The sequence below is a fragment of the Desmodus rotundus genome, chromosome 4 (genome assembly GCF_022682495.2).
Source record: "Desmodus rotundus isolate HL8 chromosome 4, HLdesRot8A.1, whole genome shotgun sequence".
NCBI lineage: Eukaryota > Metazoa > Chordata > Mammalia > Chiroptera > Phyllostomidae > Desmodus > Desmodus rotundus.
Genome location: NC_071390.1, coordinates 81,800,241 through 81,825,614, shown reverse-complemented (window position 1 = coordinate 81,825,614; position 25,374 = coordinate 81,800,241). Strand labels below are relative to the sequence as shown.

Here is a 25,374-nt window from a genome sequence, read left to right as displayed (position 1 = left end):
CCTTTATTTCATTTTTTCATAGCTTCATTTTTTCTTCTAGTTTGTGACCATATTCAGCCATTTCTGTGAGCATCCTGATTACCAGTGTTTTGAACTGTGCATCTGATAGGTTGGCTATCTCTTCATCACTTAGCTGTATTTTTTCTCGAGCTCTGATTTGTTCTTTCATTTGGGTCATTTTTTTTTTTTTGTCTTAGCACACCTGTTACATAGTAAGGGGCTTAGGTATTTGCCTGGGCGGGGCAACCTACCTCTCTCTGTGGTGGTGCTGTATGTGGGGGAGGGCTCTGAGATGGAACAATGCTGCTTTCTCAGCTCGGTTGGCTTTCAGTTACTTCCCCTGCTTCCCACAAGCAAATTGGGGCCTTCTGGTGCTGATTCCTGGGTGGGTAGTTTTGTGTACATTCTAGAACCCTGTGGGTTTCTCCAGCAAACACTCCTGTGATGCTGGGAGTTTCTCCTGCTGCCTCAACCCCCACAGGTTTTTCCAGTCAGAGGTTTTGAAGCATTATTTTCCTGGCTGAACCCCAGGTTGTATGGTATGTCTTGCTCCCCAATTGTCCCTCCTGGTTTATCCACATTCAAATATGGGACCACCTGCTCTGCCAGCCACAGCCTTGCCTGGTCCTCCACCTGCTGCCTTCCATGAGTTCTTTCCACTCCGGCTGCCCATCCCCACCCCTCTTACTGGTCTGGATGAATGTTTCTTCTTTAATTCCTTGGTTGTCAGACTTCCATACAGTTTGATTTTCTGGCAGTTCTGGTTATTTTTTGTTGTTACATTTGTTGTTGTCCTTCTTTTGGTTGTGGGAGGAGGCAAAGTGTGTCTACCTACACCTCCATCTTGGCTGGTCCATTTGAAGTTTGTTATAATTTAATAGTGACTCTCAATCTCTAGAAAAGCCCTTTAAAATATTTAAATAAATATAACCTGCAATATTTGAGTTATTTTAGGTGTTTTTTGTAGTAACCTGAAAATTTCTATTAAGGAAGAAAAATCATATTTCACCAAGATAATAAGAAACTAGTTTCTCTTAACATTTAACAGATAAAAAGCCTCCATTGCCTTTCATTAAAAGAAAAAAGCCTACATGGTGCTATGTCTCTGAGAATGACCTGGGATTTTACTAGTGATCTTTTTACTCATTTTCTTCTTGATGCTATACTGGTGTGCCCATTCTTAGTAAGTAAAAAACAAAACAAAACTGCTTTTTTTTTTTTACATCTTTCTGATTATTTTTCCTTGAACTTACACTTGGAAAACTTACAAAGAATTTTTTTTCATATTTGCAACTACATGTATCATGATATATGATAAGACACATCAATTGAATTTTCTCAGGGAAGTCTTATGTGGAGCTTTTATAAAGGGAATTACTTTTAATAAGACTTCTCAGATTGCTTCTAGCATTTTAGCAATATTAATAAAAATATCAAATATTTATACATGTAGGACAAACTACTCCAATGCAGAGTGATGAAAAGAATGATTAACTATGATACTTGAAATTTTTAGTGTTAGTGATTTCATTCCATAGTGTGTTGTAGCATTCACTATGTGTTTTAAATTAGACAATTCATCTAAATATTTCCCAAGTGCCCGCCACCCATCTGGTATGTGATATGTGTGCAGGTCATGGGTGGCCTCATGTTTTCAGGGGTTGGGAATATGAAGAGGTTACTGAGTGCTGCTGTGAGGTGAACCATCATTAGTCTCCTCTCCATTCTAAAATTGCCATCATTTAAGTTCTGTTTTTCAGACTAAGTGTTCCTATGAATTCTTTTAAATATGATTTTTTCATACTCACATGGAGTTAATAAACTGGCTGAATCCCTCTCTCAGCTGTTCCCTCCATCTGTCCTGACACAAGGACTCCCTCTTGGAGTCTTACGATGTCTTATTATTGCACCATGCGTCTTGCTGTGAAAAGGCTGGTACAACCCTCTGGCAGGCCTAACCTGAGAAGAGTTTAGTGCCATCTATCTGTCACAGAAGAGCCTTTTAGTATGGAGTTGAACTCTAAGTAGGTTTGTTATATCCAGAGTATATATAAATTTAGAAATATGTAGGAAGAAATATGACCTATAATGGATTTAAATTTGATGCACTCTAATTAAGTGCTTAATTATAGAAAGAGTGATTCATACTTTCTGGATCTCATTTGCTTGGTGAAAGTCAAATCAATGTCTCTAATTTCTAATATCTGCCATTTGTGGAATTCTAAATTTCCATCTGTTCATACTGATGTAGTCTTTCAGCAGCAAAATGTGAGCAATTTACTAGTTGCCTTCCAGAGAAAATATAACTTAACATTACATTTCCCATGCCCAATGCCTCAGCTGTTAAAGTAAAGATATCTTTTGAATCACATTGGGATTGTTTTGCTGCCATGTAGTATGTTGGTGGGAGCTTGTCAAAATGTTTGTTGTACATAGATTTAGCCACCTGCTTTTGGTGGCTCCTCTCCCTACATGACTTATAAGAAGAATATGTACTTGACTCAAACACTTATTTATTTCTAATTTTAGCAAATTATTCTGCTGGAATGAAAACACTCTTTTTGATTTCAAATCATTGGGGTATTCAGAATCCATTGAACATACAAAGTTCTTGAGTGTCTAAGCTGGACCAGTGGAATAGTTCATTTTCAGGAGGTGGCTGTTTTGCCGACTGGTGGAATCTGTGTTCAGGTTTTTCTTTTCATGTATTACCTCTTGCCCTTTAGATGGTGATTACTGTTAATCTCTTGAATAGCCCAGTAAAGGAGAAGTATTTTAAAAAGGTGGGAAGGGAACAAAAATTATTTTTCTAGAACATTCCACCTCTGGTGCTCTCTGAAAGGCTGAGTTATAATGTCCTGTTGGATTCTTCCAAATGTATGATTTTTTTTCTTCTCTCCTAATTATCCTCTTAGGTATTGTGAGATCCACTTACTTAATTCAAGGGAATAGGAACTTATGAGAATATATTTTATTTTCATCCTAGGAAGAAGGAGATTATGTAACTGTGACATCTGTCCAAGATGCCACAAAGTAGTGTGACCTACATATTGTGAAAGAAAGGAAACAAATAATGCTTTCACCTTTTAGGGCTATTTCTAACAGATAAGCAGTCAATGTTGGAACTTGTACAGTGTTCTGTCAATGAAAAGTTACCACATTTTATAGTAACAAATAATAAAAAGAGGGAGAAAGACTAGAAGTAGGTCATAAAAGAGAATCTCTGTTATCTCTGTTAACCATGAGATAAAAAGAGGTCATAAAAATGGCTGATCTCTAGGAATACAATTTATTTGGTAATTTGCATTCCTGCTTTGTTTGCCTATCTGCATTGCTGCTGAAACAATCAAATTATACTGTTCCATTCCCACAATTATTTGCCTGTCACAAAAGAATCACCTCTAAAATAGTATGTATATTATTTCAAGGACAGCTCTAAGTCACTCTCACCTATCCTCCTATCATTTCAAGTGGTTTCAACATAGAACCTTTATTGACAAAAAAAAGAAAAAAGTGATATGGCTCTGCAGAGGTGGTGATGTGTTCTGCAAGGCCCATGTGTTAATTATTATACATAAACCTTGTAACTTAAAGGCCACCTTTGCTCTATTCCCAACAGTAGTATTTATATGGTAGATGGCCCTGTTTAAGTTTCTAAATCTGCTTTGGATTGCTACTTAAACTGTTTTTCTTTGCTCTATCTCTACTAGATTCAATGAAGTTAAATTACATGATAGACTGTTAATAGTATATTTTTCTTTTTTTAAAACCCCCAAATATACTCATGCCCATCCTATACAATTCGACCTAAAACATGCTTACTGCATCCATGTGCTGTGCTGAGCACTGTACCAGAGTAAAGATACGCAATTGAGGGAGACATTTCCCAGCCCTTCAGAGCTCACAATCTAACATGAAGCTCTCACCCTGGGATTCATTAACTCCTAGAGGTTCCTTGGATGGGCCTCTGAGAGCTGTGAAAACCATCCTGCGATTAGGTGCCTGTAAGTATGTATTGCATCTTCCTGGGGATACAGTTCATGGACTATGTGAGATTTTTGAAACTTTTACCTCCAAATTTAACTCTCAATATTTTGAAAAGCACTCTTCTGGTAGAAAAGGTTTTGGATGATGGGGCTATAAAAATATAGATAATTTAATGTTAGAGTTGACTATTAGTTATAGACATAACCAAGAGCTTTAATGTACTTAGAAAATGTCAGCTTATTTCCTTGAGGTAATTTTTAATTTGTTTGAAAAGACCCTTGCATCTGTAAAGTTCCTTCTTTTAAAGGAAAATGATGTAGAGGGAAGTGACATAAACATAAAGCACTATGCTTTCAATTTTCATTATTATAATTTAAAAAATTTATTGAAAGTATGAAAAAAATTCCTATGGTTCTCTTCAAGTTAAAAATGACATTTCTTCAAGAAATGGAAATTAACAGCTAGTGTCTACTTTTCACATAGCAAGCTCCTTTCTTCTGTTTTGATGCTTTGGAGAGTTCACTTGGCAGGTTGGTTTACAGCTTTATGGGGGATAGTTCTACAATGAATAACAGAGTTTATGCAAATGACTGGCCCAACTTTGCTCACACCTTGCTTCCACTTTGTTTCTCCTGATTAAGGACTTCCTTTGCACTATCCGGTTTTCTTTGCCATGTCTGCTTCCAAAGATTTTTGTTTGTTCTATTGTTTATTTTCTAAGAAGGTGGTTATGTTATATTTGAACATAAAAGTGAAACAACCAAATGAACAGCAAAAACACATAAAAGCCTTAGTTTTTTTTACTATGAGGAGGAACTCATATGTTTAGTTAATCAGTCATCTATTTCACAAGTCATGCTCAGAGCTGTTGAAGCTCTCAAAGTTAGGGGACAAACTGAGAATTTTCACATTCTAGGAGAGAGGGGAAAATCATTACAAAGGATATCCTTAATGATGCTGAAAATGAATACCCATGGTCTTTGTGTGGTCATGTGAAAACAGAGTCATTAAACCTACATGATATTTACTTTAACTTTTTTTAGTCCCCCAAATGAAAGCTGTAGAGATCAAGTGAGCATGTCATCAGAATTGTACTAAAGCCAAAAGTCTGTAGACTAGAAGTATGAAGAATCAGAAAAATGGTAGGCAGTATGCATTCTTTTCTTTTCTACTGACTAAATATGTATTTTTTTTTATTTTACTGTTGTTCTGTTGCAGTTGTCCCAATTTTCCCTATTGCTCTCCATTGTCCTGCCCACCCTCACACCCATATTCCCCACTCCTACAGTCAATTCCCACCCTGTTGTCGATATCCATGGGTCATTTATACACGTCCCTTGACTAGTCCCTTCCTCTTCTTTCCACCTTTGCCGCCATTCCCCTCACTGTGGTCACTGTCAGTCTGTTCCTTGTTTCCATGCCTCTGGTTCTATTTTGTCCTTTTTGTTGTTGTTGTCCATTACATCACTGTTATATTGAGATCATAAGGTATTTATCTTTCACCTCCTGGCTTATTTCACTTAGCATAATGCTCTCTAGTTCCATCCATGCTGTCACAAAAGGTAGGAGCTCCTCCTTTCTTTCTGCTGTGTAGTATTCCATTGTGTAAATGTACCACAGTGTTTTGATTCACTCAGTTACTGATGGACACTTAGGATGTTTCCAGCACTTGACTATTGTAAATATGCTACTATGAACGTAGGGGTGCATAGGTTTTTTTGAATTGGTGTTTCAGATTCTTAGGGTATAATCCTAGCAGTGGAATTTCCAGATCAAAAGCTAGTTCCATTTTTAGTTTTTTGAGGAAATTCCATTCTGTTTTCCACAGTGGCTGCAGCAGCCTACATTCCCACCAGCAGTGTACTAGAGTTCCCTTTTCTCTACAACTTTGCCAGCACTTATGATTTATTGACTTGTTTATAATGGCCATTCTGACTGGTGTGAAGTGGTATCTCACTGTGGTTTTAATTTGCATCGCTTTGATAGGTAGTGATGCTGTGCATCCTTTCATATGTCTATGGGCCCACTGTATGCTAAACCATGATAACCTTCATTTTCAAGGAAAAGGCTGGATCTGCACATTTTCCTCCCAAGTGTAGAACCATTGCTTAGTCCATAGGGCATCAGTTATATGTGAGGAGAAAGGTAGAATGGATTCATTCAATGATGAGACAGAATATTGAAAAGGTTACACTTCCTTTTTTGTCTATTAAAATTTATAGTCTCTCACAGAGTATGTGCTATAATAAAACTATTATGTCTCTAATGGCAAGATGAAGTCATAAGAATGATAAAAAAACATTTCCATAACTTGCTACTAGTTTAATATTAGACTCATAGAGCCATTTGTATAATATTGGCACACAGTATCATATAAAAATGAAATTTATTATTTGTGAAAAATACTTTTAATTGATAACCAAATGGAATTCCCCACAGTTTCTAATTTCAGGGAGAATCTGATTTCTATCTTCATGTGCTTTTGGAAACTTGAACAACTTTCATGTTCTTTAGATAGAAGGGGGGCATTTTTTTCTAAAAGTCTCTTATCTAAGATGTTTGTTATTTTCAATTAAATTCAGCAGAAAGCACTTTTGGTGACTTTGTTTAATGACACATGTACCAGAATGCTGTTTTCATAGTATAGCAATCTGTCATCACTTCTTTTTTTGAAGCAAGCTTGCTCATGTTCCCTACTCCATTGTCTTGTGACTCCCATTTCTTCACAAAGAAAAGTTTATTCCCATCCAGAATTCTTACACATACATTCACAGAGAATCTTAAGTAATGAATAGATCACCCTCCAAATAGGAGGTTTAGCAACAATCTAAGCAAAAATTTGGCTTATGATGAGTTCATTTAGAATATTGTGGCATATAATCTAGTAGCTTCCTCAAACCAAGGGTTTCTGGGAAGGGAAAGAAAGCAAAGAGCTACAGAGTGAGGAGGCCAAGGTTATGACACAGGGAGATCATAGAGCACAGTGGGAACTATTCAGAGTACATAACTAGAAGACTCAGACTCAAGACTTCATTCTATCCTGGGAAGGTCCACTTTGGTCATTCTCTAAATTTTTATTGAGTTTTAATTACACATGGCTATGGAAGATTTATTAATTAATGTTAATAAAAGCCCTAGTTCCTATTATTTAGTAGCTTCTAGTATGGTAGGGGTTGGTAGATAAATAAACAAGAACTTTTATTTACTGTGGCAAATATGTTCTGCCATAAAGTTGGTTCCCTTTTCATTTTGATGATGGTTTCTTTGGCTGTGCAGAAGCTTTTTAATTTCATGTAGTCCCATTTGTTTATTTTTTCCTTTATTTCCCTTGTCCTAGGAGATATATCAGCAAAAATATTGCTATGTGGGATGCCTGCAATCTTACTGCCTGTTTTCTGCTAGGATTTTATGTTATCACACTTATGTTTAAGTCCCTTATCCATTTTGAGCTTATCATGGTCTATGGTCTAAATGAGTGGTCTAGTTTCATTTTTTTTGCACGTTCCGGTCCAGTTCTCTCAACACCACTTATTGAAGAGTTTTTATTCCATTGTATGCTCATGCTCCCTCTGTTGAATATTAATTGACCATAAAGATGTGGGTTTATTTCTGGGCTTTCTATTCTTTTCCCTTGGTCTGTGTCTTTTCTTATGCCAGGGCCAGACTGTTTTGATTACAGTGGCCTTGTGGTATAGTTTAATGTCAGGTATTGTGATCTCTCCAACTTTGTTCTTCTTTCTCAGGATTGCTGAGCCTATTTGGGGTCTTTTTTGTTCCATATAAATATTTGGAATATTTGTTTTAGAACTGTGAAGTATGCCATTGATATTTTAATAGGAATTGCATTGAATCTATAAACTGCTTTGGGTAGTACGCACATTTTAATGATGTTAGTTATTCCAGTCCATAAACATGGTATATGCTTCCATTTATTTGTATCTTCTTCAATTTCTATCTTCAGTGTTCTATAGTTTTGAGTACAGGTCTTTTACATCCTTAATTAAAGTTATTCCCACGTACTTTATTTTTCTTGTTGCTATAGTAAATGTGATTTTTTCTTTGTTTCTCTTTCTGATAATACATTGTTGGTATACAAGAATGCCATCGATTGCTGAATATTGACTTTGTATACCATTGCTTTACCAAATTTACTTATTAGGTTGAGTAGTTTTTTGGTGGAGTCTATAGGGTTTTCTATGTACACTATCCTGTCATCTGCAAGTAAGGACAGTTTTACTTCCTCCTTTCCAATTTGAATGCCTTTTATTTCTTTTTCTTTTCTAATTGCTATTGCTAGATCTTCCAATACTAGGTTGAATAGGAGTGGTGAAAGCAGACATCCTTGTCTTGTTCCTGATCTTAAGGGAAACACTTTTAGTTTTTGACCATTGAGAATGATGTTGGCTGTAGGTGTCTCATATATGCCTTTATTATATTGAGGTATGCTCCTTTTATTCTCACCTGGCTGAATAGTTTTATCATGAATGTGTGCTGGATTTTATCAAGTGTTTTTTCAGCATCTATTGATATGATCATGTGATTTTTGTCTTTCATTTTGTCTCTGTGATGTATTATGTTTATTGATTTGTGAACATTAAACCATCCTTGCATCCCTGGGATAAACCCTACCTGATCATGTTGCGTGATCTGTTTAATGTATTGCTGGATCCAGATCACTGATATTTTGTTAAAGATTTTAGCATCTTTGTTCATCAGAGATATTGGTCCATAATTTTCTACAAAAGAGGTCTTTAAATAATTTACACCCCAACAAAATGTAAAATAGCAATACATTTACAATAATAATGTTTACCATTTTTTATCTGATAAACATCTTGTACATAAAAGTGGTACATGAATATTTTCTACATAATTTGCCAGGTGTATTGAACCCATGTAGTTGGAGGAAACTGTAATTACTAGATCTACAGAACTCTTTATACCTGTTTGAAAATGTCATTAATACATGACTTTTGGAGAACCAAGATGGCGGCATAGGTAGACACACTACGCCTCCTCGCACAACCAGAACTGACAGAAAATCGAATGGCAAGGAAGTCTGACACCAAGGAAATAAAAAATAAACATTCATCCAGACCGGTAGGAGGGGCGGAGATGGGCACAGGGACGGAGTGGACTCGTGTGGCCGTGGCGGACCGAGACTGGCAGAGTGCAGGACTAACGGGGCAGGCAGTATGCCACTAGCAGACCCTGCGGCCCCACATTCGCACACAGATAAACCAAGAGGGCCGGACTCAGAGTGGTGGAGAACAGGGCAGGCAGAGTGGTGGGTAGCACCCCATGGCCCCACATTCCCACACAGATAAACTGGACAAAAGGAGGGGACCGAAGCAGACCGGGCAACCCAGGGCTCCAGCTCGGGGAAATAAAGCCTCAAGCCTCTGATTGAAAACACCCATGGGGGTTTGGGCGGCAGCAGGAGAGACTCCCAGCCTTACAGGAGAGGTTGTTGGAGAGACCCACAGGGGCCTAGAGCATGCACAAGCCCACCCACTCGGGAACCAGCACCAGAGGGGCCCAGTTTGATTGTGGGTAGTGGAGTGAAAGATTGAAGTCCAGAGGAGAGTGAAGCGGGCGCCATTGCTCCCTCTCGACCCCTTCCCCACATAGAGTGTCACAGCACAGCGACCAGCATTACCCTGCCCCGGTGAACACCTAAGGCTCCGCCACTTTAAGTAACAGCTGTGCCAAGACAAAAAAAAAAAAAAAAGGCCCAAATGAAAGAACAGATCACAGCTTCAGAAAAAGTACAACTAAGCAACAAAGAGATAGCCAACCTATCAAATGCACAGTTCAAAACACTGGTTATCAAGACGCTCACAGAACTGGTTGAATTTGTTCGAAAATCAGATGAAAAAATGAAGCCTATGCTAAGAGAAACAAAGGAAAATGTACAGGGAACCAATAGTGATGGGAAGGAAAGTGGGACTCAAATAAATGGTGTGGACCAGAAGGAAGAAAGAAACATCCAACCAGAAAACAATGAAGAGACAAGAATTTGGAAAAATGAGGAGAGGCTTAGGAACCTCCAGGACATCTTGAAACGTTCCAACATCCAAATTATAGGGGTGCCAGAAGGAGAAGAGGAAGAACAAAAAATTGAAAACTTATTTGAACAAATAACAAAGGAGAACTTCCCTCATCTGGCAAAGGAAATAGACTTCCAGGAAGTCCAGGAAGCTCAGAGAGTCCCAAAGAAGCTGGACCCAAGGAGGAACACACCAAGGCACATCATCATTATATTACCCAAGATTAAACGCAAGGACCTACGTCCAAGATTACTGTATCCAGCAAAGCTATCATTTAGAATGGAAGGGAAGATAAAGTGCTTCTCAGATAAGGTCAAGTTAAAGAAGTTCATCATCACCAAGCCCTTATTATATGAAATGTTAAAGGGACTTACCTAAGAAAAAGAAGATAAAAAATATGAACAGTAAAAATGACAGCAAACTCACAGTTATTAACGACAACACCTAAAACAAAAACAAGAGCAAACTAGGCAAACAACTAGAACAGGAACAGAACCATAGAGATGGAGATCACATAGAGGGTTGTCAATAGGGGAGTGGGAGGGGGAGACGGGGGGAAAGGTACAGAGAATAAGTAGTATAGATGATAGGTGGAAAATAGCAGGGGGAGGGTAAGAATAGTGTAGGAAATGTAGAAGCCAAAGAACTTATAAGTATGACCCATGGACATGAACTATAGGGGGGGAATGTGGGAGGGAGGGGGTGGGTAGGATGGAGTGGAGTAAGGGGGGGGAAATGGGAAAACTGTAATAGCATAATCAATAAATATATTAATAAAAAGTGTCATTAATGCATGACTTTTATGTCATGTTCAAAAGTTTTTCAGAGACATCAGTGCTAAGAGAGGAAAAAAATGAAAAATTGTAATTTAAAATATTGTATATTTTTAAACTAATAAAGGTATTTTGTAATTGAAAATATTAAATTTTAAGTTAAAATCCATTTGTATTATTATAGTGGCAGTTGAGTGTAGACAAATCACTTTTCCTTAACAAAGTTTCTAATTCTGTAACTCTGTTTCTTTATTCACTGTGGATTTCTATCTTGGGGCTACTGATGCTAACTAGATCAGTGTGCTTGTCTCTGGGTAATGTCTCTAAGATGGATTGTTATTGGGTCATGTTACTCATATAGGAGTGCTGAAATCTTTGTCCCCCTGCTCATTTTGCTTCTGTGTTGTGACCGGAAGGCAGAGATAAAAATGACATGTGGCCTTAATAGACTGACTCAGAAATATTTGTGTTGGTTTTTCACCCAGAATGTTTTTTAGCTCCTATCTAGCTAATTTTTGTCCTATCATTAAGGCTAATGTGGACTTTAGGTTGTGGCAAGTCTTGCAATAAAAGCTGTTACTTCTCAGAATTTGAAGTTAATATATTTTCTTTTGAATCTACTACATGCTGTTACCATATCACACATTATATTGAATTAATCCATTGTTATGTTTGTCTCCCCCAACTTTACTGCTCTAAAGTTCCTTGGGAGCAGAAATTCAGCTTTGCCTACTAAGTGGCTGATGCATATTGTATGATCAACGCATGCCACTTGTATTTAATTGAACTGTTCTGTGCTGAGCACTTCTCTAGTGTTTATAACACCCCTTTCCATATCTATTCTTATTTAAGCCTCAGAAACACCCTCGAAAATGATGTTTATCTTCAGCCAATGTTACTGACCTTGCCATCTCAATATGTCCTCATTCAAGCTACTCCACACAAACACCATCTCCACCCTGGCCACGTAGGAGTCTCCCTCTTGTCTCTCAGCTCCATTCTTATCTCCTGTGGTATGTTCTCAGAGTGCGAAGAGCTTTCCTTTTAAAATGTGAAACAGGGTACATAATTAATTCCTCAGATAACACTCTCCAATGGCTTCTCATATTATTCATAATGAGACTCAAACTACCACCATAGCTCACAAGGCTCTGTTCAGTGTTGTCCCAAATTTTATTAGAACCCGTAGTAAAAAAGTGTTTTACGTTGTGATCCAGCACACACACACACACACACACAGTCATTTACACAGAGCAACACTCATTTACGCAGACACACACACACTCTAAGGAAAACCTTCATACTCTGATAAATTTTATCTCAGTCTACTCTTCCTGGTTACATTAAAAGTTGCTAGTAATAGCCTACCAATTTGCTTCATGACTGCAGTTGGAAAATATTGCTTTACTTGATCTGGTCCCTGCCTACTTTTCTGATTTCATTTTCTGTGCTCCCCCTTTGCACTTGTCTACCGTGTACTGGATTCCTTGCTGTTCACTAAGCAAGCTGAGTAAGCTCTCCCATCAGGGTCTTTGCATTTGACTTTCTTCTGCCTGGAACAGTCTTCCTACAAGTATTCACATGGCTCTCCCCATTATGTCATTCAAATCATTGCTCATGTGTTATCTTCTCAAAGAAGCCTTGTGAATGTCTATTATGTACTATGTAAGGTGGTAAACTCTGGTGAACAAAGGTACAGTCTTTGTTCTCGATATTTTGTCCCCATAGTTTGCTGAGAAGTAAAACAAGTAAATTTTAAGAGGTAAGAGCCCAAATGCTATGCTTATTGAAGCATACAGAAAACTCAATAACGCAAGTTAGAGAAGTCTCCTTGGCGGGACTAATATCTAAATAGAAACATGGAGGATAAAGCAGAAAAGATCCAAGTAAAGAAAGACAGGCAGAAGAAAGGGTGGTGCAAAAATCTCATTGTCAAGAGAAGGTTGGGAGAACTGCAGATATTTGGGGGTGACTGAGTGGAGAAGAGTGAGAGATGCTTTGGTCTGGTGAGCAGGTAAGGGAAGAGTCTCTAAGCATTGTGATGGAGCATGCAGTCTATCCTAAGGGTGAAGAGAAGCCATTCAAAAGTAGCAAGCAGAAGAATAGCATTGTCAGATTTGAACTGCTAAAAGGTAACTCTGCCACATGGGGTGGACTAGAAAAAAAGGATGATGGGAGGTGGGGGACAAATCTGCAGTAACACAGGTCAGAACTCATCATGGCCTGTGAGTAGACATGGGCAGAGGATTAAAGAGATGTGTAGAAGCTAACAGTCAACATCATTTATAAATGATTATATTATGGGTTTACGATGGTAGAATTCAAGGATGACTGATAGCTTACAGTAGTTGGTTAATAAATAGGTGTTAAATAAATGAATGAAAAATGATTTAAGACTTGGACACTGGGCGATTGCTGGTACAATTACTCAGCCTTTTCAATTAAAGAACAACAGAAAAATAATTTCCAAGGAACAGTAGATAGTCCATTTTCAAGACTTGGTTAAATTTTTTGGTGGTATAAGCTAATAAATTTGTGACCTAACATCTGAGAAAGGTACAGAACATAATGTGAAATAGAGAAAACTGAATTTAACTTTGTTAAGCCAAAATCATTATTTAATTAAGTTTTCTAATTACACTCAGTCCACATTATAAATAAAATTTGCATTACTAGCTTCCAAAGGTTGCTCTGGACACTTAGTGCTGTGAGGTCTCCAATCAACATTAGTGCTTTTGATGTACAGTAAGTTATAATACAATGCTGTGCGCACTACAAGTTCTCAGCAGGGGTTAGTTGAAGTACTTGAAGTACTATTTGTTAGACATTTGGAATTAGTTTCTTCTTCAATAAAGCAGCACATGGTATCTTTCCAGATAATTAAGACTCACTGCAAACTAAGTGACTTGCCCAATGTCACTTGTCTTGCTAGTGTCAGAGTCAAGGGTGCTCTGATTCCTGTGCTCTTTCCATTGTTCCTGTCAGGATGTGACTCAGTCAAAAGTTTCAGAGATTCTCCTAGCTCACTTCAGCCAAAGCCTGAGTTGTGTTATAAGAAACAAAATCAAATGCTCACTTTGATTACAATTCATGAAGTTCTCTGTTTCTATTCTTTAAAACCATAGCACATGATGATTTCTACACATCACTTTATTCTACCAAGAAATAGATATCATTGAACACTGAGAGAAATACATTTCTTTCCCTAGAAAATTTTCTTATATCTATACAAATAAAGCATATTTAGGCAAATCACAAAACTTGCATTGATTACCATATAAACAAGTTATGACAGAGGTGTTTTTAATTGAATGTATTGGGGTGACATTGGTTAATAAAATTATATAGGTTTCAGGTATACAGTTCTGTAACATATCATCTGTACACTGTACTGTGTGTTTACCACCCCATGTCAAGTCTCCTCCATCACCATTGATGCCTGCTATGGTGGCCTGTTAAAATTACCTGGGGGCTTTTAAATATGCTGATGCCCAGATCTCATTAAAGATCAAATAAATCAAAATCTTTGAGGGTAGAATTCAGACATCAGTATTTTGAAAAACATTTTTTATTAAATTTATTGGGGTGACACTGGTTAATAGGACCATATAGGTTTCAAGTACATTTCTATGATGCAAGAGCTGTATATTGTACTCTATTGTGCCTACCACCCAAAGTCAAAACATCTTCCATCACCATATATTAGGCCCCCTCCACCTCCTACCACCTCCCCACCCCCTTCTTTCTGGCAACAACCACACTGCTGTCATCAGCATTTTTAAAGCTCCCAGATGATTTCATTGTGCACCCATAGGTGAGAACCCCTGGGTGAGAGCTATTTGATGAAAATGATGAAACCAAGCACCTTTTACTTAGTAATGTTTGCTTTTCTCCAACCACAAGGTGGCAGCATCACAATAGAGTGCAGTCACATAATGACCTGTTGAGTGGACACAGAAAATTGTGTCTGTAATAATAATTAAAAACATTTTGAGTGCTCTTCCAGCTAGAAAGAGCATTGAAATTTCTTTTTCCTGTTTTTCTCTGCCTCTTTGACTAACGAAAGTTTTAGATATATTTATTTTAACTGTCTAAATTAGCAGGAACTATATTATAAACTGTAGTTGGGTGGAACAAGGCAAAGAACATGGATTTTGTATTCAGATAGGTTTGGGTTTAAATACTGCCTCTGCCACTTAACAATAGCAAATTTAGTATCTTTGGGCTTCAGTTGTATACCTAGAAGAGGAGGGTTGTTATAAGGACTAAATGAAATAACATATGTAAATCAACTTTGTATGGTGATGAAGATGTTGAAGAGGAAAGTGGTAATGCTGTGATTGAGCCAGTTAGGCAAAGTCCAGGAAACCCCAGGGTGCAGCACTGTTTCATGTGCGGGCTTTCTTCCCATATGTGGATCTCCTTTTCCCTGTGTACGTCCTATCTGTCAGTTTACACTGGTGCTTATACAGATAAACATGCTCTAGCCACCTTCATTTTAAAGAACAAATAATCGGCCAATTCCTCACGACACCTTTGCAATGGAAGATGCCATTAGCAAAGGAAAAATCTTCCCCCATTATAGTCCGGTTTCTGTAAAAATTAGGCTTTGTTTACTCACAATTACTTTAGTTCACTTCTCAAACCCTGAACCTGCTTTCTCTGAGATCACCAGTGGCCTCCTAAGTGCCAAGTCTAAAGAAAATGGGCATCTCATGCGTCTTTGCCATTTGAAGCGGTTGACAACACCCTCCTCCTGACACACTTCCCTGGACTGCTGTAGTGACAACACTCCTGTTCTCTGCTGCCCAGTGGTTTTCTCTTCCCTCACAGCCCTCATTTCTTTTCTCCCAGGGAATCTTATCTTTGACTACAGCTATAATTGTAATGACCACAAATGACACTCAGATCAATATGCTGTCCTGAACACCAGGTCTATAAATCTAATAGTCACTGGCATTTAAATTGGTGTCTCAAAATTATCATGTTGAATGTTGAACTGGGCATATCCCCTATTCACACAAAACCTGCTCATTCTCCTCCCTCACACTGTACCTTTCAATCCAGGGCTTGACTTTCTACCCCAATGATTGAGCCAAATCCCTAATAGTTACCTAGACCCTCTCTCAGCCCCCTTTACCCCAACTTACCAAAGCTTATCAATTTTTTACCACCACCACCACCCACAACTTATTTCTCAAAGGATTTATTCAATCTCATAACTCTTTATTTCTTACCTCACACTTAGTCTTCAACATAGCACAGTGTGACTTCTGCACCAAAACAATTCTTACTAAGGCCACTAACTCTGATGTGCCATTCATGTGTCCTTATCTGTCCTCCTTGCCTTCCTTACTGGGGCCCTAGGAGCACTTCTTAAAGTGTTTGAGGGCCCAGTGTAAGACAGCTTAGGAAAGAAGGATTAATGAGATTAGTTTCCAGAGACAGACTTTATTAACCTTTTATCCCCTATTGTGGAGTACTTTTAAAGGCATTTACTTCATCTGTATTATTAGATTGTTTAATTTTTATTCAAGAGAACCAACATAGTTCCTAAAACTTGCCTAAGCAAATTTAAAAAATCAACTGATAGAACATTGCAAGCTGCCATTTATCTACTTTTAGAAGACAATGAAATTTTTAGTAATTGGAAACCATGTCACTGATTACTGCATAATAAATTCACAATATAGATGAACTACGGAACTCTGGAGAAGAACTATATTTAGTCAATTATTTTGATAATTGTGCATATTATTATTATACTTTATTAATTGGGCAGACTATTAGTAAGATTGTTACATACATATTGAAACTTGTTGTGGATAATCAACTGTTCTCAGTGCCATGGATAATATAAAGTTTAGAAAAAAAATAGACCATACTAAAAGGTCTTTAGCCAAAACTAACTAAATAAACATAAATAAATAAAAGTACGTATCATATAGTGTGATATAAAAACTATTTCATCTAAATATTTATTTTTTAATCAGGACTTCAAAACTTCAAGAAGTTCTATTCATCAGAATTCTTAAACACATTTGGAAAACTTATGGTATACATATAGATTTAAGGAAATATAAAATCAAATTTTCACATCTTCTTAAATGGATTTTCTGATCGAATTTTGTAAGGACGTTCACCCTTCTCGGTTGAAGCCTTGCAGTAAATCATGCAATCCTCAAACTGCAAAGTTTAATAAGAAGAAAAGCTAGTTTCAATAGGAGATAACATTATTTTCTTTGTTCCAGCTTCTGAATTAGTAGAGAATGCACACATTGAAAGACAACGCTATTTAAAGCTCTCATTGATTGGCATTTTCAACAGGGCAGCAGAACACACAGAGAAAAAGTGGAACAAAACCATTTTGCATGCTTAATTAGTTCAAAAGTGGAAAACAAACATCAACAACTGGATGATTATCATATGGTTCAGAATATGACTGATACAGAAAAAATGTTAACTCAGGGCTCAAATATGGATTGTTTTTCCTTTTGGAACGACTTTGTACAACGTGGATGTCTCATATCTGGTTCTCATCTCTTTTGAGATTCATATGTATAGAGTTCATGATGTTGTCCAAGATAATTTGGCAAAGAAGCACTGAGGAATAGAAGTGTTGACTACTTGGTGATGGTTGCCAGAACTAGTTACATGTACAGACTGACAGAAAATTGGAACAGAAATTAGAGTGGCAGGATCAAATTTGTCACAAATTTGTCACTATTGATAAATTTTTTAAGTGGTGAATTATTCAATTTAATGTTTCTTCAACCCACAATAGCTTTGTTATTTTATCATTTTTCCTAAGAGATCTGACATTTTATTGTTAACTGTGTCACTAATTAACACTATGCCCATGGACAAATCACTTATGCTTTCTGAGTTTTTATATTCTTATTCACAAACTGAACAAATGTGGCATTATATAGTCTCTAAACTCTCTTCCATCGCTAATGATGCTATTGAAAATAGGATTATCTTGGAGATTAAGGAAAAAATCAATTCATACACTTTACTCAATACAGGATTATTTGAATTTATGATATAAAATGAGGTCACAAGAGAGAGCAACTTGTGCTTTGGGAGAATCAATCAGAGATTTGAATAGGTTCTAATTAAAGGGATCTCTTCAGCAAGAAATCATGCCCAGCAACAAGAACCAAGAGAATGCCAATAGAATTCATATTCCTCAATCTTAATTTTATTATGGAGAATTGTACTCTTTTATGTGCTTTCTGGCAAGAGCCATACTTTATAGCTGAGTTTTACATTCCAAAAATGTAGAAAGTGGAAGGAAATGCTGACATGATATCTTAGAGCAGCAAAGGGTACAGCTGTAATTGTGGAGACCCCAGTGGTAGGACAATGCTGCAATGCAGTTGTTTCCTTTACCCTCTAGTTACCATATTCCTGAGATCTCTAATACGCTATATCATCATATTGCAGTGGACAGTACCCACAGAACTACTCTCCAAATATGTATGAGAGAGAGAGGATCAGGGCTATTAAGAACTACAAGGACAGCAAGAACAAACAGGGACTATTGGGGGGCAAATTGAAACATACAGTCACTCCATTGGCTTGTGTTTCAATTGTTGCTTTATAAAGATGTTTACAATACTTCAAATATTATTTCATTATCCCTTATTTTAGATTCATCTCTACCATTTCCTCTGAATTATTTTTTAACTTGGGTTTTAATCCAAGTTAATCATTGATTAGCTCTGTGACTTCAAGATATTTTAAAAGGAATTTCCCTGAGTCTTTAATTTCCTGATTTGAGAATTATTAGGGCATATATAAAATGTCTAGCTTTTCCTCCTTGCACAACCACATCAAAACTACAACTAAATATAAAACCACCGCCACTCAGAACTGTCAGAAATTGAATTGAATGGAAGTCTGACAACTACAGAATTAAGGAAGCTACATCCATCCAGACTGGTAGGAGGGATGGACAGGCAGCATGGGTTGGTCCCACATCCATGTGTGTTGGATAACAATTAGAAGGGGTATCTCAGGAGGGAGGAGTCTCAGCCCCATACCAGGCCTCCCAGTCCAGGGTTCTGGTGTCAGGAAGATAAGTCCCCATAACTTCTGGCTGCAAAAAAACCAGTGGGGATTTAGTCAGTGGAAGAAACTTCAAGAGTCCAAAGCAGTTCCACTTAAAGAACCCACACATGGACTTGATCAGACTCATTCCCACAGGGCTTGAGCACAGAGTAGTAGCTTGAAAGGAACCATTGGCAAACAGGGAGGAAGTGAAGTATCTAGCATCAAAGCAAGAGTGGGGGTATAGCTTTCTCCCCAAAAAAGTCAGGCAGAGGGTACTGACCCTTCTCTGAACCCTTAGTCTCTTGACAGAACCACAGAGCCAGCAGGTGGGTTCCATATCTGAGACTCCATTAACCTAGCTAACACTGTTAGGGCTACCCTGGAGGTTCTCTGAGACTCTATCCCACTCAATTTATGGGACCACCCAAGCTTTTAACAGTGACTTTCCATATGAATGCTCATGCTTCACAACCTCCAAAATACTCTCAAATAAGCAACAGCTGGCTTCAGTGAGTCCCTAGACCCCATACCTCTTGCTAAGTGGCCCCAGGCCTGGTACTAACAGCAGCCAGCCTAGAATCACAGCATGCCTTTGCTTGGGAATCTCTAAGCTCAGCACAAGTAGCAGCCATCTAAGACTGTTATAGCTCATACATGGTGGCCCCAGGCAGAACACAGGTGGGGGCTGACCTTGGCCTGCACCACTTGGGAAACCTGAAAGCCTGTGTACCCAGTGGACAGCTACAGATGATATTGCAGCATTACCACCCTGCCCCTGCACAGATGATTCTCCATGGAGGGCAGAAGTTGGTGGTCAGTGGCCACAGCCAGTCCTTACAGCTGACTGACATTGGTAATTCTCTCCCACTGACCTTCCAACAGTAATCAAGGATCAACTACAAGAGGAGGGAGAACTCAGACCACATGAAGGTCACACCTCAGCTTGCATGATAGGGTAGGCTGTGCCAGTAGATGCTACAGGACACCTACTATATTAAGCCATGCTACCAAGCCAGAGAGTCATAGCTCTCTGATACAGCTCTACCTAATACATTGAAACAAATGAGAGGACAGAGAATCATGGCCCAAATGAAAGAACAGATCAAAACTCCAGAAAAAGAGCTAAATGAAATGGAACTGAACAATTTATCAGATGCAGAGTTCAAAACACTTGTTATAAGGATGCTCAAGGAACTTAGTGAGGACCTCAACAGCATAAAAAATATCCAGTCAGAAATGAAGGATACACGAATTGAAATAAAGAACAATACAGGGGAACAATAGTAGAGTAGATGAAACCAAGAATCAAATCCATAATTTGGAACACAAGGAAGCAAAAAACAACCAATCACAGCAATAAGATGAAAGAAGAATCCCCCAAAATGGAGATCAAGTAAGCAGCCTCTGGGACAACTTCAAAAGCTCCAACATTTGCATCATAGGGGTGCCAAAGGAGAAGAGAAAGAACAAGAAATTAGAAATTTATTTTAAAAAATGATGAAAGAAAACTTCCCTAATTTGGTGGAGGCAATAGACATGCAAGTCCAGGAAGCACAGAGAATCCCAAGCAAGATGGATACAAAGAGGCCCACTCCAAGATACATCCTGATTAAAACGCCAAAGGTTGAAGATCAAGTGAGAATCTTAAAAACAGCAAAATAAAAGCAGATAGTTACCTACAGGAGAGTTCCCTTAAGACTGTAAGCTGATTTCTCCAAAGTAACTTTGCAGGCTAGAGGGACTGGCAAGAAATATTCAAAGTCATGAAAAGCAAGGACCTAAAACCAAGATTGCTCTACCCAGCAAAGCTATCATTTAGAATGGAAGGGCAGATAAAGAGCTTCCCAGACAAGAAAAAACTAAAGGAGTTCATCATTACCAAACCATTATTCTATGAAATGTTATAGGGACCTTTTTAAGAAAAAGAAGAATATCAAAACTATGACGAATAAATGTCAATAGATACATATCTATCAACAAACAAATCTAAAATCCAAACTAAGCAAACAAGAAGAGCAGAGACAATCATTATATGGAGAGCATTCTGATGATTGCCAGATGGGAGGTGGGTATGGGGGATGGGTGAAGAGGCGAGGGAATTAAGAAGTACAAATACGTAGTTACGAAATAGCCATGGAGATGTAAAGCACAGTATAGGAAATGGAGTAGCCAAGTATACAAATGACCATGGACATAAGCAAAGATGTGGGGATTGGCTGATGGATTGGGGAGTTCTGGGTGGAAAGGGGCAAAAGAAAAGAAATTTGGACAACCATAATAACATAATCCAAAAAAAAATTAAAAAATAGCCTAACTTATAGCATCTTCTCAAAAAATTGATTTCCCTTATTTAGAGAGAGAAAAATATTCTTCATTTATTATTCCCTCAGAGATAGTTGGGAGAGCGGAGTGAAGAGCATTCTGTCTTTTTTTCCTTTTCAGTGTCACAATCTATCCTGCAGTTCCTTTTTGTTTTATTATACACAATATTCATATTGTCAATGTGGATATTTCTTCTATATTGTTCCAATTTTTAGGTGGTATCTCATATTCCCCACTATGGGGAACTCATATTTCCCACTAAATATCTATCTAGATCATTCTAGGTATGGTAGTAGTTTTGAGTTTTTGAAAACTTTACAGTGTTTAAAGGCATAGTTTATGGTGCCTTAAAAGCCAAAATCTTTGTTTCACTTTCAAGAAACTGCCAACATCTTCCTCTTTGAGATTCTCTGTTCACTTGACCTCTGTAACACTGCAACAACTTCATTCTCCATGAATGTCTCTAAATGATCCTTCTCTCTTCTCCTCTTCCTCCTTCTTTCCCTTCTCCTCCTCCTTCTTCTTGGACTTATATTCCTCTGGTCAACTTTAGCCATTGGTATCTAACAGAGTCTACTTTGGTCCTTTGCTCTTTTTACCTGCATACTCTCCATGAGTGACCTCATCCACTATTGTGATTTCAGCAAACACCTCTTGATGATAGTCTCAGGTCTGTACATCTCTAGCCAACAACATCCCTGTTTAGTAAGGTGGGAAAAGTGAACAAGTAAGCAATAGAACCCTGGCTTCTCTCTGCAGAAGGAAGCAGTGGGTGTAGTGGACTATGGCATGCTAATGATTATTGTTCAGTTCACGTGTTTGTGTGTTTGAATATGATATTACTCTTTCTGGTTTGCTGGTCAATTACTCTTTTATATTGTTTTGTAGAAGACATCTTTCTGTGTATGTACCAGTCCACTGCAGGTGGTTGCATCCCCTCTTAAAACAAACAGCCAATTCTGAACATGTAGCCCTTGCAGCCATAACTATAATACAATTGTATTTATTTATTTATTTATTTATTTAATCCTCACCTGAAGATATGTTTAGAGAGAGGAAGTGGGGGGAGAGAGAGAGAGAAAGAGAGAGAGAGAGAGAAACATTGAATTGAGAGAAACATTGGTTGTTTGCCTCCCATGCACGCCCTGACCGGGGATCAAATCTACAAATTTTGGTGCATGGGTTGGTGCCCCAACAATTGAGCAATCTGGCCAGGGCTGCAAGTGTTTTTAAAGCAGCTGTCTTGGTTTACTGAAAGGAAAAATCTTGGACTCAGTATTTTGCTTTCTTTCTTGTGGTTGGTTTGTGGTTAAAGCTTATGTACTTTGTACTTTATACATCAGCAACAGCTGGATGTTGAAGCTCCAAGGAAAACTTCTCTCAAAATAGTATTGTTGCAAAGAGAAAATGGCATTCATGAACTTTGGCAGGAACTGTACTCTTGAGCCACGTACAATTTTGAAACTTGAATGGAAAATTCCACTGCATGGAGAAGCCAGCCTCATTGGACCAGAGCTGGTCTAATTATGAGAAGCAGGTGGCACCAGCAATGCACAGAGCTCTGAGGACTGCTGAGAGCTTGTGCACATTGTGTCCACCAGGGCACCTAGACAAGGCCCACTTAGATGGGCCTTTACCACAGCCTGACACATGCTCAGGAAGAGGCAGAGCAGGAAACCTGCCACTTGGCAAAGCATCTTTGCATAACCAGAGTTTGGCTTTGCATTAGCTTACTTAGATGACAGTTTCACAGATTTTCAAAAATAACTTAGTTTTACTCATTAAATCATAACATTCCTATAATCTGGAGTCCTTTATAAGTTGAGGTGGAAGGTCCTGCCTTAGTCAGGTTCCCAAGACAGTGCCTGATTATCTCAGCCCCCCTACCCTTAGGTAGTCAGTGTTTCTGTGTCCTCAGTAGTGTCATGGGGTAGGGGAGGTCTCATTTAGCTTAGCCTTTTCGGCAAAGGCTACTCAGCTGACCATATCTGAATCACAGTAGCTAGTTTAGTGTCTTCTTTCGTAGCAAATTGCTGTTGTAAAACAAATGTCTGGCCTCATCAGTACTTATTTCTCAATAATTAAGTTACCTTGAAAGGAGCGGTCAAAGTCTTCCATTTTCATATCCAGCTACTTCTGTAGTTTGTGAGGCTGTCCCAACATACTAGGGCTAGGAAGTATCAAGCATGATTCAGGCTGTCAGAGATTCTGAATGCAGTAAAGAAAGGCCACTATGGTATTGGGGTGCTGCTCATGAGCCAAAGAACCTCCCACAGAAGCCAGAAGCTATCTGTGAAAATCTTGTCCAAAGCCTTCCTACAACAGCCATTTTGGAGGAATGTGTATCCTAATAAGCCTGAATCACTTTATTGAGTAACTCTTTTAGTTTCTTATAGAAACTGTTGTTTTTGGAGTGTTGGGCAGAATGAGTTCTAGAGTTCCTTGTTTCATGTCACCCAAGAGTTTGCATTTTTTCCCCACTCATTTCACTGCCAGCTGGGGAAGCTCTGGAGCCCCTTCTCTCTTTACTGCATAGCTATTTTTTCTCTCCACATCACTTGGCCTAAGTTGGAACTACCCCAGGCCACTGTGATAGATCCCCAGGTCCAGCCATCAGGATGAAGAGGTCAGGGAATTGACCTGAGATCCACCTTCCCGGAAGGCACCTAGATTTATGAAAATCTCTCCTTTTCCATCTTTGAACTTCTCATAGCAAGAGAAATGCCAATTCAATAAGTCAGACTGAAGGCCCTACCACATCATTTCTCCCAGAAAAGGCTAACTAAGGGGTCTGTCAGGTGTTCCAGGGGACCCACTCTATAGGCACCTGTCAGCTTCTTCTGCCTGAGGGGGAAAATATTTGAAATCATTTAAATATAGGGCACACAGCTATACATACATATACATATACTTCATGAGAGAAAAAAGTTTGATCAGATCTGAATATTCCTTTATACTGAGAGGTATTAATGACTCTTCTTCAGGAGAGTCTAAAAATGGAACAAAATCTTATCAGTGTGGGATAGTTTAGTAGAGTTCTGCTATAGGGCAAGTGAGTGGATGACATAGCACCTTCTGGGTTTGTTTAGTCAAGTGTTTTGCTTGTTTTTTAAAGACTCACTATTAGTTGCTTGGACTTGGGTTCTGAATCAAAATGTTCGGGGATATGAGCTTGCAAGATTTGAATTCTGCTGCCTTATTTTCTCAGCAGAAAATATTGGTATGTAAATGAATCCTCCATAAATTTATGGGGAAATTTTAACTTCTGCACCACTGTAACTACTCCTTATTTTATATGAGATTCTGATCACCACCAAAATCATGGAATAGCAAGGTGCTCTCATGTGTTGTAAGACTTTAGTCATGTCTAGGTTACTGCACAAAGTTTATTGTTTGTTTTTATTCGCAGCCTCCGCCTCAGATATACGACAAACAGTTGGATGAAAGAGAACACACCATTGAAGAATGGAAAGGTGACTCTACTATACTTAACTAAATTATGTATTTTACTTTACTCAAACTCAGAAAATATTCTCAAGGATTTTGTTTTTACACAATTTTGTAAGAGATGATATTCCAATTGCTATCTCAGACCATTTTCAAAACTCTTAAACCAATCTATCTTTTTGTACTCCTAATAATATTGCATTTGCTCAGGAGTAAAAGGAGTTAATTACTGACACCTTAGAAATAGCACTAATCATCAAAGTTTTTGTCATGGTGGAGGGCAAACTTTAATTTAAAATTTCACAATTAAACATTTCATGTTTGTATGTAAAATTATCACATAAAATGGATAAAATTATGTCTGAGATGATTTTAGATATTAGAAATTAAAAGATAGCTAATATATGAATTCATTCACTCCAGATATAGCACTTGAGAATTTAAATAGAAAATATATGTATTTAAGTAACTTATTTCTCATTTAAAGTAAGAAAAAATGAATAAGAAACATTAATTCATTTCTTTTTCCCAGCAAAACTTTCTTAAACACGTACTACCTAATCGAGATTATACTCAGGGAGAAACCAAGCAGAATTATAAAGAATAGTTAAACTAATGTAAATTATTACAGAGTAGAATAAATACAAAAAAACAAATGCAGATCAAATGATTAGGTCAAAATGAGGAGGGACATACAGGGAAGATCTGAATGGAAGAAACATTTGAGATACATTGAA

At 37.9% G+C, this 25,374-nt stretch overlaps 1 protein-coding gene across 3 annotated transcripts in view; it reads left to right on the top strand.

The window, feature by feature from the left end:
* MAPK10 (mitogen-activated protein kinase 10) overlaps positions 1 to 25,374 on the top strand; it is a 312,569-nt gene that overhangs the window by 273,627 nt on the left and 13,568 nt on the right. For all 3 annotated transcript variants that reach the window (XM_024574933.4, XM_024574935.4, XM_053923049.2), the window contains exon 12: positions 24,600 to 24,663. In XM_024574933.4, the coding sequence (XP_024430701.1) occupies positions 24,600 to 24,663 (64 nt within the window). The remainder of the gene's footprint in view (positions 1 to 24,599; positions 24,664 to 25,374) is intronic.